General features: G+C 32.6%; 1 protein-coding gene across 3 annotated transcripts in view; it reads left to right on the top strand.

The window, feature by feature from the left end:
- The window catches only part of LOC106459654 (14-3-3 protein zeta-like), a 15,543-nt gene extending 10,884 nt beyond the window's left edge, over nucleotides 1-4,659 (top strand). For all 3 annotated transcript variants that reach the window (XM_013919293.2, XM_013919292.2, XM_022386183.1), the window contains exons 5-6: nucleotides 1,602-1,697; nucleotides 3,661-4,659. In XM_013919293.2, the coding sequence (XP_013774747.1) occupies nucleotides 1,602-1,697; nucleotides 3,661-3,720 (156 nt within the window). In that variant the 3' untranslated portion in view covers nucleotides 3,721-4,659. The remainder of the gene's footprint in view (nucleotides 1-1,601; nucleotides 1,698-3,660) is intronic.
- The last annotated feature ends 10,763 nt before the right edge of the window (nucleotides 4,660-15,422 follow it).

The raw sequence follows: 15,422 nt of genomic DNA, 5'->3' as shown, positions 1-15,422 counted from the left end.
TTTTCGGGTCCTCCCCCCCCCCCCCCCTATATTTCTGTACTGAAGATCCAAAAAGATGATAATCATTGTAAAGCCTCTTTAAATGTAGTTAAATAATTCCTAAGAGCATATTAGATTTAATAAAAATGAAGAATACACTAACATCTACAAAAGTGATACAATAATAATGTTATAAAGGCTTTGTCATTGCGTAGTGTTTATTTTCTCAAAATTGACTAAGTATGCATAATTGGTATTTCAATTTATAGCTTTTCCTTTATTTTTCCAGCCAGTTATTATTAAATCTAGACTGACAGAGTTTGTTTAAACCATCTCTAACCAACAGAACACAAACTTATAGGTCTGGCTGAATGATCAACTTAACTGCCACAATTATTTAAGAAATAATTATATTGAAAAGGTCCATAACAGTGTTTATGAAGATGGAATAATAATAATTGGAATATCTTAAATCAATAATGGTTGTATTAATTAGCATGTTGTACATAATTCTGTAACCTCATTGTTACATGAAAGTTTTCTTATACTGTGGCAAATAGTGACTTCTGTCTCTTTAGTTTTGTGGAAGTAATTATAATAATCACAACAAAGCTTTATACATTTTAAAAGTTATTCTTACTTTATGGTTAAGCAAAATGCAGTTGTGAAAAAGGGTTGTATTTTCTGTAAATGAATTAAACTTGAAAACATAACAGATTGTGAAAGAATTGTAAAATGTACAGGTAAATACAAATTTTCAAAAAGAGGAGTACATGTAGGTATGGCTAGTATCAATCCTTAAAAAAAAAATGCAAACAAGATAGTAGGGATGGAATTTGCATCATTATTAGTGTTGTTTTTTAAAGCAGTGTTTCAATAGACATAAGAAAGTTGTATTTATAACCAGTTTTCTTATTACAATGAGGTTCCAACTGTAATATTGTTTATCCGTTATTGGCAGGTAATCCTTGTTTCACCCTGTAATTAAGCTTTTTAAAGAAACACCAAATTCCTGTAAGAAAGCTAGCTTCAAGGGGTAATGATAACATTGTTTACACTAGACTTGCGATTTTTTAAAAATTACTCCTAGTTAATATTACTTACAAAAGTAGATACTCTATTTGAAATTGTCACCTCAGTGAATTTAGTTGACACCATTATTTTGGTTTTGAGTTATGTAAAGAAAGAAAGAACAACAAGAAATTCAAACTTTTTGCTATGATATTTACAGACATTCCCAAAACATATATACATTGTTATAAATGAAAACAATGTATGGTATTGTAAAGTTCTGGTGACCTTTTGAAGAGATTATTAAAATATCATTTCGATGAACAGTCTGAGCCATCCTTACATAGACTGCTACCACCAGCCTGATTATAAAGTACATTAATACATTAAATATGAAATCAACTAGACAACACAGGAAACAGTTGTAAAAATAATTATTTGTTTAGGATCACTGTATCATATTATTCTTGTGAGAGTTGTTACTAGCACATGGTTTGTAAATATATTTTTGAAGCTTTGTTTTAAACTTTTTTTTTCTTATCTGTTCTAAACTCACACTGACTTCTGCTCACCTCATAATCTTATATTAATTTTTTGTTGTTTTCTTTCAGGCATTTGATGATGCCATTGCAGAATTAGACACACTGAATGAAGACTCTTATAAAGATAGTACACTCATAATGCAGCTTCTTAGAGATAACCTCACAGTAAGTAAAGTTGGAATAAATTTATTATCTTTCATGCTAATGAACTGAGAGTGTTGTTAAAGATGTTTTAAAGTAGGCTCTATCTGGAATTTGTAGTGCCTATTTGTTTCCTATATCATAGCAGACTGTTAGTGAAGGGCATTGTAGGTTTATTGAATAGCAGAAGAGCCTAAATCCAAAGCAGTGGCAGTCGGGAAACTTCAAGGAAGGAACGGGCAATATATTTTTAATCATCAATTTCTCTCTGTATATGTATTACATATAACTGGGAATAGGTGAAAGTGGGGCTTTTCCTACCAACTATTAAAAAAAAAACTATCAACAGTCCTTCCCTTTCACAGGCACCATTACCTTAATGTTCAAGAGTGTCTATAAATTGAGTTTTGTGAGGGTTTGTTAGAGCACCTTGTTAAGTCTCATGACATCTGGGCCCAGTACTGGTCCATTTATTTTTACCAAGAAATAATTTAACTCTGATCCTCTTATGTACACAGAACAGCTCTCAGATAACTTCATGTGACCCTGTTGGTTGCTATGACTGATACATTAATTGGCCTAGACTAGTGATGTGCAGTAATACTGTTACTGAGAAACTAAGTCAATGTTTTAAAGTTTAAATTACAAAACTGGATATTAATTATTATTAAATTCAGACTTGCGAGAATAGTCTTAGCATATTTGATCATGAACCTCATTCCACTTGATGAACTTTCTGTATGATGAAAGTGCAAAGGGTGCCATATTAATCAAAGGTCATCATAGTTCAGTGGCATGCTACTACCACATCTGAGTTTAACAGCAGTACAATTCAGTCAATATAAATCAACTCTTATTGCCCTATTTTGTAAACGGCCACCATGGACTGTTAAGTAGGGGCTGATTACAGACCTTGTGCTTGACTGTGTAACTTAGAGACTAGGAAGAAACCTAAAGATAGTAGTGTCATGATGGAATTAATATGACTGGAATAGTGGTAAAAATGAGAATTTCTCTTAAAATAAACATTTTCACTAACATTCTCTTAGAGTCTGTCTTGGGTTTCATCTGAAATTTTGTCTACTCAATCCCGCTACTAGTAGTAACCTCATACATACAACTAGAAGGCAGTTATTTAATACAGCAGTACAATGAAATGTACTTCTAAAATAACCTGTTTTATTGTTCATAAGTAACTGCTTAGCAGGGAATGATATAAGAATGTATATAATTAAACACACATTGGGTGAAATGGAATGAGGTCTTGTAAGCTTGTGATATTATTGAGGGCTTCTAAAACTTTTATTAATGTGTATCATGTGTTAAATGCAAAGGCACAGACGATTACAAATTAATCATTTTAAATTGACTAATTACTAATTAAAGTTATAATTATAAATGAGATGAGCATCTAGGCAGTATTAATAAAATGGTGGTCCAGTTGTGGTAATATGGAAGCTTTACTGCCAATATTGAAAACTGTTCTTTATCTGCCCACTTAGCCTACAATCTAGTGGAATCCCAAGCCTTATATAATAATAACTAATTTTAGTAAAACTACAGCACTGTGCTTATGTGCTACCTTGTGTAGGGGGATCTTATTTTCATACTTTTTAACCTTTTGAACTCTCCAAAGGTATGGTGACCCAATATTGCAAAATTCTGACATCACACTTTGAACCTTGGTTTGTGTAACATTTCAAATTGTATTTTGATATTTTTGTATCTTGAATTTGGTTATCAATGTTTAACTTGTTATAATTTACTTTGTTACCATTCACATATGATGTACATTAAGAAAATTTCTGTGACCTTGCTGATAGTTGTTAACATGGTAGATCCAAAACCCTCATTCGGTACTAATAACAATTTTTATATATTTCACTATTTCTGAATTATTTATCTTATCAGTGGACTTCTGAATCAACATGTACATAATAGTAACGTTTGTTTTCAGGATAATTCAGATACTTCTTTTGTTTTTTAGTTATGGACATCTGACACACAAGGGGATGGAGAGGAGCCAACAGATACTCAAGAAAACTAATCTTCTCGTGCGCATTCCCTCTTTTCTGCTGCAAACTTCAAAAACAATAAAGCCTTTTTTCATTAAATGAAAATTGTTTCATAAAACACTAGCATAGTCATTAGAATTGTAAAACACTTACAGCAAGTCTTAAATTACAAAAATGGGTATACTAAACAGACTTACATGATTCTCTGAATTTGTCTGGTCATGTGATTTGTTTTAATATTTCAGTATAAGCTGGCATTTTGTCAGTTTGAAAGTGTGCCAGCCAGTTTGCCCAGCATCATCAAGCGGTCTTTCATGTATTCTGCTTTGTACATTGTATGATTTTAATTGTTAAAATTCTAGCTGGTATTGATAATATATGTTGCCTTTTTTGGAGAACAATAAACTTCCAGGGTATTAGAAAATACTTCAATTGATAAAAAAAAAAGTTTGATAATGGAGAAGTACAAGGTGTAGTGCTGTTAGTGTAAATCATTGTGAAGCAAAACAGTAAGCTTGAATTTGTTTTTTCAGTATAGTGCTTGTCAGTCATGATTAATAGTCATCCCATGTACAAGTGGTGGTAGCTAAGTTATTACGTGTACAAATACATAACCCTCTGTAGACAACTATATCTGGTCAGCAGTTTTTATGGGTGAAATTCTGCCACTTGATTGTATTAAGTTGTTAAATTATTTATGTAGTCACTTGGGCTAACCCGTTATTAGAAAGTCTCGACTAAAAGTGTTCTGAGGTTATTTATACAAATAATTGCTTTTATGTTGTTTTAAGTAGTGTTATAAAAATGTTGGTGTAATCTTGGTTTAATGTAAAGTCTAATAACGTGAAACTTCCAAATTCTAACTATGTAAGGCTTGTAATTTTTTTTTGTTCTAGTAAAGTTTGGTTGTGTAGTGAAAATGTGTTCAAGATAAAATAATAATTTAAATAAAAATAATTTGTTCTCCTTTATTGCTGGAAATTGGGAAATGATTTTTTTTTAAATAAAAGTTTTAACGATTGGGTTATTGGTGTCTACACCTGTTGACAATCTGGGCAGTTACGGTTCATTTTACATAAAAATTTATATAAATTATGGTTTTGACATTAGAGAAAAATTGGTCATTTCCAGAAGTTAACCTGAAAAGTGTTTCCACTTGCACACCGATATTCGGGGAGGGTATTTTAAGTTTCTTCAATACTTTAATGGCTGTCTAAAAGTACAGAAATTGCTGTAGGAGAAAAAAAGCAGTTTTTTTTTGTCAACTTTTTCTAAAAATTTTTATCGCCAGAAGATGTTTTAACAACCACATATTTAGATTATTCGGATGTTTTTAGATCGTTTTGTTATCGCGTGTAAATCTCACGAAGAATACAAATTATCATAACAGTACTTAATAGCAGTGGGGATATGAAACAAAATATTATCATAAAGTGTTTAAACACGGTTAGGGAGGTATAAGCAATGCAATAAACTTAATAAGAAAAGTGTCCTTTATAAATGTATCGGTAATTTTCACTGTTATCAACGCTAAAATGACAAGACAGTGAATTCAATCTAGATCCTCAAATCGGTGATCTCCTATCACTGGTTTCACCTCGTGTCAGAAAAATTTGTAGTCTTTGCTTATTTTTTTCATTCAGCGTGAACTCTTAGATTAATTGTCCATACTCGTTTGCATAAATCAATTAGCTTAATAATGGCTGGAGACTGCTTGAATGGGTAATGAAGAAAAACATTTAATATAACAGCAAATGTACAACGTTTCGACAAGGTTTTATCATCAGGTACGTTGTACATTTGCTGTTATATTAAAGTTTCTCTTCATTACCCATTCAAGCCGTCTCCAGCCATTATTAGTCTCAAAGTGGGTTCCTGGTCATCGAATTTCAATTAGCTTAGCATCTCTTTCAATCAGATGTCGCCTTTATCTTGCTTAAACACGTAAGTGTATTTTTTATTTCATTTTTTTAACAACTTCTAAAGCAAAATATCCCAAACTCTCATCGCTTCACATTGTAACGGAAATGAAATATATAACAGAACATTGAAAAAACATTTCTTGGAAGACCAGATGACGTCACTCAACTCCCTTTATCACTCATTCGATTACACCACCATTCCCAATTTGCCTCTGAAAAAATGTCCACCTTTCGAAGTACCTCGGGTTATTGTGGTTTTATCATTTTGTATAGACATTAAGACATCATAAATCGTAGTAGTTATTTATCGCAAAATTAATTCAAATTACTAAAGACAAGTGGATCTTAGTAATTTGCTCAATTCTACATAAAATACCACCCGTTCTTATTAAAAAATATAGTCCACTGCCAGTGGCTTTGGAATCAAACATTTAAGTACGTATATACAGGGTTTTTGGCGTTGGAATGCTGCAAATTGAGAAGTAGGATTCTGCTGATATTTACAAAGGTTTACTACAACTCCCTACCCCTAATGTAGTGTTCATTATTACCAACCTTACAGAACTTGTAGTAAACTTCGTTTTACATCGAGAAATGTTTGAGAACAAAGTGATTGTTTTCAGTTACTAACATACAAATGGCGATATTAAGGTACAAGTATTATATCGCAATGCATAACGAGTTAAAATGTATTTAAGCGACGTTTCGAGCTACTGATCAGGCGTAATAGAAACAATTGCACGAAACTGTCATTACATACTTTTTATTTCGATGTTGTGTCATTAGACTCTCTTGCCTAAACCCTCGAATATCGCGTGATTTCTGCAAAGGAAAATACGACGAGGAAAAATTTAGAAACGTTACTAAGACTGGTATTTTTAGACATAAGTAGTGTCTTGGCTGTTCTGTTATACAAAGCATACAGTGCAAGTTTAAAGAAAGTTTTTTTTAAAAAACAAGCTTTGGGGGTTACTCCAATATTTATTGGAGTAATTCAAATTTATGGGCTCTTTGACTGGCTAAAGACAATTTGAACATGACGTACGTTAAATATACAAATTTAGAACATATTTATAACTAAATTGAAACCTCTGTGATCGACAGTTGTAATGAACCAATTCGTCGTGATTACGGAGACATCCGGGTATTGGAATTAAGTCACTTTGAATACAATGGAGACTTGTTCATAGCATGGACTATCGATCGGTAAATGTAAGTGTTCAAAATAAGTATACAATAAATTTATCGGTTTATTGTTGTTCTGTATATCGTCGATAATTACACAAATTACATAATTAGTGGCATTTCCTTATAAAATATTTTATTCAAACCAATTACATAATACCAAGATACGCCGTAAAGGTCAAATGTACAAAAAAGAATTCACTTTCCACAGAATAATATTTTTTGAACTGAATTCTTTTTCGAAACTTCCCAGTTGAGAATACATTACTTCACATTAGGCTGGATTGGTGGATCACCATACCGTTGCCATTCCGAGAACAATGCGGTCATCCAACCATTCATATTCGTCCTGAACCTTCAATCGCGATTGAAATTACTTGGCCACTTACATTCCACAATCAAAATGGCTACAATTTGTCACTTGCTCAAACAACTGTTATGCAATCTTTGTTTTTTCTACATTGAAATCGCCGCCTTTTAGTGTAAACCAGTCTCATCTAGATTGTGGATGTCCGATATCCTAACAGGACCGTTTGTACGTCTTCTCTACCAACAGCAATCGCGTTTTTAATTGATCGAAACTTGCTGCTTCACTTTACAACTTCTGTCTTTTAGCTAAAACAGGTGAAACTTGATATCCCATGCTAAGACTGTCGATCTGGTCATAATGAACTTCCTGAAATAGCAAATTTTGATGGGAAAAAAGTGTTGCAGAGTCATTTTGAAACCGAATAGTTTTAAACCAAACCTAACCATGAGGGTATCCAGATTTAATTTTATTAGTAAATACTTACCCAAACCAGAAACTACAGTACTGAATTGTTTAAGTGGGGGCATTTAGTTTATAGGTTTTGGAAAAGCCATGTTTGTGGTGTACGAGATTCTGATTCACCTTAAGCTTAATATTGATGAAAGGCACCGAGATACTAAATGTAACTGAAGGTTTACAATACATTTACCTTACGGAATAATAAAATTAAAAATAAAGCAGATGACTTAAAATAAATGAAAATCATATTACAAGATCAACAACGTCTTAATGTGTAAAAGTGACGAAAATGAGTCTTTGCTTTCCAAGGGCCGTAAGAATTGTTCGTTATGAGCCAACAAAATCAAAACTGTTGTTTCAATTAGTTTCTATTTAATTTTTATCTATGTTTATAAAATTTTTAGTCAGTATATTACAAGAAACAATATTCAATATTTTTTAAATGTTTAATTAATTTTACAAAAAGTTGATTAATGTCTTCAAGAGTATACCTACTGGGTATAAATAAATTCTGTTTCTTCTTCTTGTAAACTAAACTTCTGATGCAGATGAAACTTCACAGTATTTTAGTCAACTTCTCCAGCAGCTGCAGTTCTGATAATAACCCACCAGGTCCATAACGCAAGTGAAAACTTGATGACTTTGATGCTATAAAATTACTTTTTAGTAACATTTTGTAATAAATGTTTAAAAAGGACGGAGGCTGGGAGTAGAAATATATGGTGGTTTATTTGAACTACAAGAATACATTTGCTTATTTGTTGGGACAATTTGCACATCTTATATTTAAAAAGGTGGATGTTGGGAGTTTTACAATTTTAGAAATTTAATGTGGTTTATTTCTACTTTAAGGTTATATCTAAATATTAAGGGTAACTGCCTTCCCACAACTGGCTGCAGACAGCGGAAGGCAGTAGTTGAGACGTCGTAGGTTTAAGCACAACTCCTAATCCTTAACTGATTCTCCATAGTTGCGTTTGGACCTTGTTAGGAGTACATGATGACGGCAAGGACTGGTAATGAACTGTCACATATTTGCTTGTTTCCAGTAGAAATTCTTTCAGAGGATCTTCAGCGATACAAGTCCCTTCTTGATTAAACCAGTTATTCTTCCTCGATATAACGTTTAGTACACTGAAGTTCCACAATCAGTACGTTTCTCGTCACTTTTAAACTTAACAACTTCTACAATACACGCTATAAATCACAGCTCTACACAATCTCGATAACATCGCTCTCGACAAGTGCAAAACACACACTTTACGGCTCACCAGCTCGAAACTAACAGAATCATAAATTACAAGGAACTCAAAGTAACTACTGTTCTCTGTACATTCATATATCCACGCTGGCTTTCTCTACCAGGCTTAAATACTAACGAAGAGGTCAAATTAAAAAACAAACTTGGAAAAAAAACACATTAAGACTATAATTTGCTTCTCTACCACCAGATGGAGACATTGTAGATGCCGAAGATTTGTGTGTTCAGATCCCGGATGAATGTTTACCCGGTGATGATATAAATCTGCATGACCGAGTGAACATCCACTCGGCGAGTACACTAGCTTTTGGTTGTCTTCTGGTTAATACTTGGAAAATTCCTATACTTATATACATGAATAATAATAAGTTAATACAGAGAAGGGTTATCTGAAGTTGGTGTTTACAATAATGTGCAAAATTTGAAGTTGTATATTACTGCAGCTCATATATTATAATCGGATATGCATCTTTTCTTGTTTATGTATACCATTTCGTGTCAGTCCCCCCCCCTCTCCAGTAGTTCGTGTTAAAAAGAGTATCACAACTTTAATAACAAACTATTTAATAGATGTGCCGACAAAAAAATAATCCTATGCGTCAGATTTAACAGAAGCAGTTCATATTTTACTATCAAAAAATTTTCAAACCAACTACAACTCGTCTTGTAATTTTCAACAATCGAGTTTCAATGGCTGTCGTGTCTGAGCGTGAGAAGGAATTTCTGACTAAAAAAAAAGTTGATCACCGCCGCTCCCTCCCCTTCCTTCCCTGTAGCGATGTACAGGTTGTTAAGAGACACTGGTGCGCGGAAAGGCGGTTTTCCCTATCCCACCGTAAGCGTTAATTCAAAAACCGTTACATTCAAATATTGGAGATACAAGATCCTGTACTTATTGTTCGAGATTTAATGTAGTTTAAAATATGAAAAATAAATCACTTCGTAAATATTATTTCATATATAACTCATGAACAAGAAATAAAAATAATAGAACAAGTGTTATAACCCCTGAATAGAAATTGTTAATTTTGTGTGTGTGTTTTTCTCTTACAGCCAGTAACGCAAATACCGGCTTGAAAAATCCATCTTGAAACAGCAGCTGGCAGTTTGCGCGTGCATCGAAGAAATATCAGTTTCTATGGATGAGTGTGGATCTAGTCATGGTAACAAGTACACATGAACCAGAATCACAATCATCCACAGTCAAAGATAAACAATCACATTCGCCCAAGAATTTCCAGTCTTCTATGGTTTATAGTGACTACTCTTAAGACTAATATTAGGGTTAACATGCATAAACTGAAGCGCTGAAAATTCGATGCAGAGGTATCCCCAATACGTGGAAGAATTCACAATAATAGTAGCACTACACAACGTCGAATCGAACAGCCTCAATACTGTGTCCTTAACTCAAAAGCTGCGCGAATCGGAAGATTGGAAAACCTCACCATCAAAACAAGTGCGCCACACCAAGCCAGCCGTTAGAAACAGTGCGAACTGCGCGACACAACTACCTCCGCGAAACTTGCTACGCTATCAAAATGGGCAGGGACAAGACCAAAAACCTCCCCCCTTGATAATGACCATACGTGGGCCGGACGGGCCAATCCGTAGCATGGAAAGTCTGGCATGTAAAACTGTGGTATGCTCGCCTAAGGGGACGCTTACGTCCGTGCCCATGAAAGATTGAGAGAACGCAGGCCTGTTATGACCACTTTCAACCGGCGACTGACTTTAAGAATTACATTTTAAGTTAACAATGCTTTCTAAGAAAACACGCGTGGTGCAGTGAAGGTGGCATCAGGAAGGACAACTACTAAAGTTCAGTAAAAAATATTTTAACATAAAACTACAATTACACGATCAACGATTTAACAAATTGAATATTAAATCAATTAAAAGCACCCGTACTTCAGAGGAATAACAGTATGCGCCATTTGAATCACTATCTTATAGCTGAGACAGAACAACCAGATGCTATTAGATAAAACAAAGCTAACTTCCCTGTCCGGATATAATCGCCTAGACCACGAGGCTACAGGCCCTGTTGTTCCACCTCCTGAAAACCGGTTCTTAAGGTATCGGCCTATTTCTTCCCACACAAAAGATTATCCAGCTATGGTACAGGAACGTGTGCTTTGTGTCCGTTTTATTACAACAAACATTCAATAAGAATATATAAAAGTAAAAAAATCTAATGTTGGATCGATTTCATTATTTAACTATGCACTTACTAAGCATTAACATCACTGAAATCATTTCACAAAAACTGGGTAAATACATTTAATACAATTGAAAAGTTTAATATTAAGTTAATTAATTGATACTATCATATGAACAAGTATGGTACATTTTCACTCAGAACTACAAACAATACCGTACAACGTCTTTCACACATTTCTAAGGGAAGCATAGTATTTGTACTTTGCCTTAAAAATATTCAGTTCGAGTTACGAACGAACTTTGAAATTTTGGGGATTGAAGCAAACAGATTACACTAGAGACTACTCGGCTATAAATAAGTACTGAAAATATCTAAACCGCGACCTATAAGATTGTAAAAGTTTGGTAAATCACGTTTTATAAAATTCCAGAGCATTCGAGTTTTATTAGGTTTTTTTTTTTTTAATTATCTTTAAAGCATTGTCGCCGAATGTTATATTATATATAGATGTGTGTAATTTATAAACTGACATCCTTAACACTATTAGCGTAAGATAGTGTTCGACCAATACAAAACAAACGAAAAATAATTGCTAAACTGTACTGAAAGTAAAATATTAAATACAGTATACAACCTCAGTTCTTAACAAAGACGAAAAGCCACCAAGAAAATGCTACAAATGGGAGCGTGACAATATTTTTTTAAATGTTACCAATAAAATTTTTAAAACGTCGCAACGAAAATTTCCCTTTTAATAAAATCTACGCCAGTTACCGCCAGATATTCCCCAAAACTATGTAAAACCAATTACACATCTAGGCCTAATATTCATTCCAGATACCTATATTATTGTTACCCGTAATTAAAGTTTACTAATCTTTGGAAAACATTTTAGAATTAGAATAATATCATCAATTATTGCTATAGAAACAAGATAAAAAAAAAAAAGTCGAATAAGAATATAGCAAACTCAATACTGATGGCGGGAATTTTTCGAAATATCTGTCCGTTCTCCCCACGCCGCAACTGACAAAATGGTTCAGCTATATAAGTTATAGTTTGGTTGTAACTTGCCGGGGGATAGATCCAATTTTCAAATAGGATCGGTAACAGTCACAAGATTAAATTAGAAATAAAACAATTTATATTTTAAAAGATAAACAGACTGATATACACGAAATGTATACCAAACCAAGAAATTTAAAATAGCAAAGTGTATATTTGATAACAATTTGAATGTATAACGTCAATAACATCACCCCTTATAAAAATAGTGAACTAAGATAATTTTTGAAAAGTTACTTAGTCAAACTTGTTTTATTAATACAGATAGGGATCTAAACAACAGTGGTTGTAGAGTAGACATCATCTTGAACTTTTTACTCGGTACTTTTGTAGTAGAATAATGTATACAGCTACTGTCTAAACCCATGCAAACTATCTATACTAGTGTACTTACCGAAAAACTATATGTCACTGCAGTGGTTTCGTATTAATGGCGCCATGTTGAGCTGTATCATCTTCAGCAGGATCGCAATTGATACAATAAAGATAAAAAGTAGCCCTTTTATACCCTTGACATTTGTAACCATTGACCACCTCGTTTCCTTTCGTATGGTCAGTGGGTGAAACAAAGAGGTCAAGTGTCATTGGTCAATTGAAATGCACTTGACGAGAGTATTATTCTGCCTCCAAGGAAATTTCTAAGCCTTATATTTGCACGCAGTAAAACTGAAAAAAGATATTAAATATTAATTGACATTTCAATATTTGCTAAAGATCTGAAAATATGTATATTAGTGTCTACCGACCATTGATGTGGCATAAAATAAGAACATTTAAATCCATAGATTGATACTGAGAGATGTATAAAATATTTTTTAAAAAGTTGAAAATGTTAATACCGGATATTAATTCACTGCATTTCACTTCTTTTGTTTTTACATTACACATTATAATCGTTATAATACTGTAACTAATTTTATAAACATTTATATATAAGTTTCTGACGACAATGTTGTGTAAGCCGTATCACGTTCGTGTTTAAAAGTTGTAATATTTGACGATTTTCAAACGAATGTCTCATTCAATTAAACAATTAGTTACAGGAAATAAATATGAACGAAGTCTCCATTCTGCTGTTCGAAAGATACATAACAATATACTTAACTGTTACAAAGTCGTGTTAGTAAAAATATACTTTACACATATTGTTAAGAACTTCTGAGCAGAATAACATCAGAACTGTAAAAATTATAAATCAACTTATAAATAAACAAATTTTTGTGTACCAATACACACACTATATGTAATGAACAAGAAACTTCTGCGATTATCATTTTCTAACAAACTGAAAAATTCTTTTCCAATGCTTTTTATATTAAAATTACTCATTTCAAATGTGTTAGTTACTTTTAAATAAAAACATCTTCGAGTAGGTTCTTGTAAAATACAGAATTAGCGTGATAGGATCAACTAAGTATTGGATCAAAAATCTGCTTTTAAAGAAAGAATTATGAAGATAAAATGTATTGATACACTTTATCTGATACATTTCAAAACAAACCATTGAAAGCTATCGACTACAGTGTAAAGTTTGCATGCCATGATAACTGCTTTTTTGTTCCATTGTTGACAAGAGTGTATTAATAATTGTTTGTGTATTGTGTGCATTAAATATAAAACATACTACATTTGTGAAGTAAACGCAAATTTATAGAAGGATCTACCTTTATCATAGCTAGGTGGGTTTATAAGTTTTACTTTCAACAACATTTAAGCCTCAAGATTTAAGTACTAACTAACTAAATAATAAAAAATGCTGGCAATTCAAGTTTATAATACTTAACTAATTCCATTTTTTTATAGAAATTATGTTACGTCGTCGGCTAAATCAGATTTCCTTTTCGTTGTTTAATGTCTAAATTTTCCCCCATATTCTGGGTCACTCAAAAATAGTTGTCAAGAGTTTATGTAACTTACATTGTTAAATAAATCTCATGCTAGAAAAATGGTTATCACTGTATTTTAACATGAAGCTAACGTTTAAAAATCATACAGCTTCAATATCAAAACTGTATGATTGTTATCTATTTGAAATTTTTGTATAAACTATTTCTAATATTTTTTTCATTTCTCATTAAGATATTTTAACTGAATAAATACCAATTTCAATAATGTTTTCCAGTTTGGAGCCTCTAAAGTTTTCTTAGGACGAAAATTAAATCTAAACCATTTTTCAATTCGTTCAAAACATGTGAATGAAAAAAATTAAAAAATATTTCAGACTAATAATAAACACGAGTTGAACAGCTCCATACAAGTTCTGTTTCAAATTTATTTGCTCACATTTCAAATGACATTCAAATCGTATTTCTTTATCAGTTCTTTTTCATTTTATCATAAAGTATTTAATCTAGAAATTTCAAATTAATGTAATTATGTGTTAATAAAAACGTTCAAGTTAACGCATTCCTTACAGGATTGTTGAAAACTTGGATTAGGAATTCGTGTTCATTTGTCTTGTTCACTGCCTTTATTTGGTCTCTTTCAGTTGGTTTCTCAACAAGTCAGTATAAATATAAAGTACCATGCAAACGCTGAATATAATTTTTGAAAACCATCTAAAAATATGTTGCCAAAGGTGTAAAATTAGCACGTACAAACCATAAATATATACATAATGGTAATATAAAACATGTAGAATTTTTAAAGTTATAAACATCATTTTTCTACATTGACAATAACTGAATTACCCTACCTCTACAGATCTTAATTCCATATTTAGTTGTTACTATCCCCAGGTCAATGGTACTCTTGTCTTCATACAAGGTCAAATACCTTTGACCTCAATATCAAAACATGTACATTAAGCACATAGCAAGAGACTTGTGGTCCAAGCGTTTGTACAGCATTCAATGAGGATTTCTTCTCCCTGGTGTTAACGACATGCTGTGTGGAAATGGTAACTCAATGGGAACTATTTCGAAATGGTGGAAGAAACTTGAGACTAGTGGGGAGGGAGGTGGGTTTGCACTCACCGAAAACCCTGAGGTGTCAAAGGTCGTTTTGTCCTCTAGTGTAGAGGAAATTGTCTGGTCATTCTCTTGAAACAACTTTGTATGATTTCCGGAATTCTTTGTCAGAATACTAGAAACAGTTTGCTTAAACTTTCTTTCAGGTTTTTTTTTTATCCTTTATACTTTAATGTTGTTTTTTATGTTCCTTTTATTCAGATAATTCGTGTATTATTTACATTCTACTGTTGCAACTTTGTGTGTGTTTCTGTATCATTGAAAAACTAATGTTTTTGTTGTGTATTTCTGTAGTTGTCGACTCCCCGCTGTGGCGCACGGCGAAAATAAACCTATTGTGTAGTTTGCGCTTAAGAACAGTCAACCAACCGTATTTTAGATAGAGAACATAAGAATTTA

The sequence above is a fragment of the Limulus polyphemus genome, unplaced genomic scaffold (genome assembly GCF_000517525.1).
Source record: "Limulus polyphemus unplaced genomic scaffold, Limulus_polyphemus-2.1.2 Scaffold643, whole genome shotgun sequence".
Lineage (NCBI taxonomy): Eukaryota > Metazoa > Arthropoda > Merostomata > Xiphosura > Limulidae > Limulus > Limulus polyphemus.
Note: the sequence above shows the minus strand (reverse complement) of the source record. Positions and strands in the feature narration are given on the sequence as shown.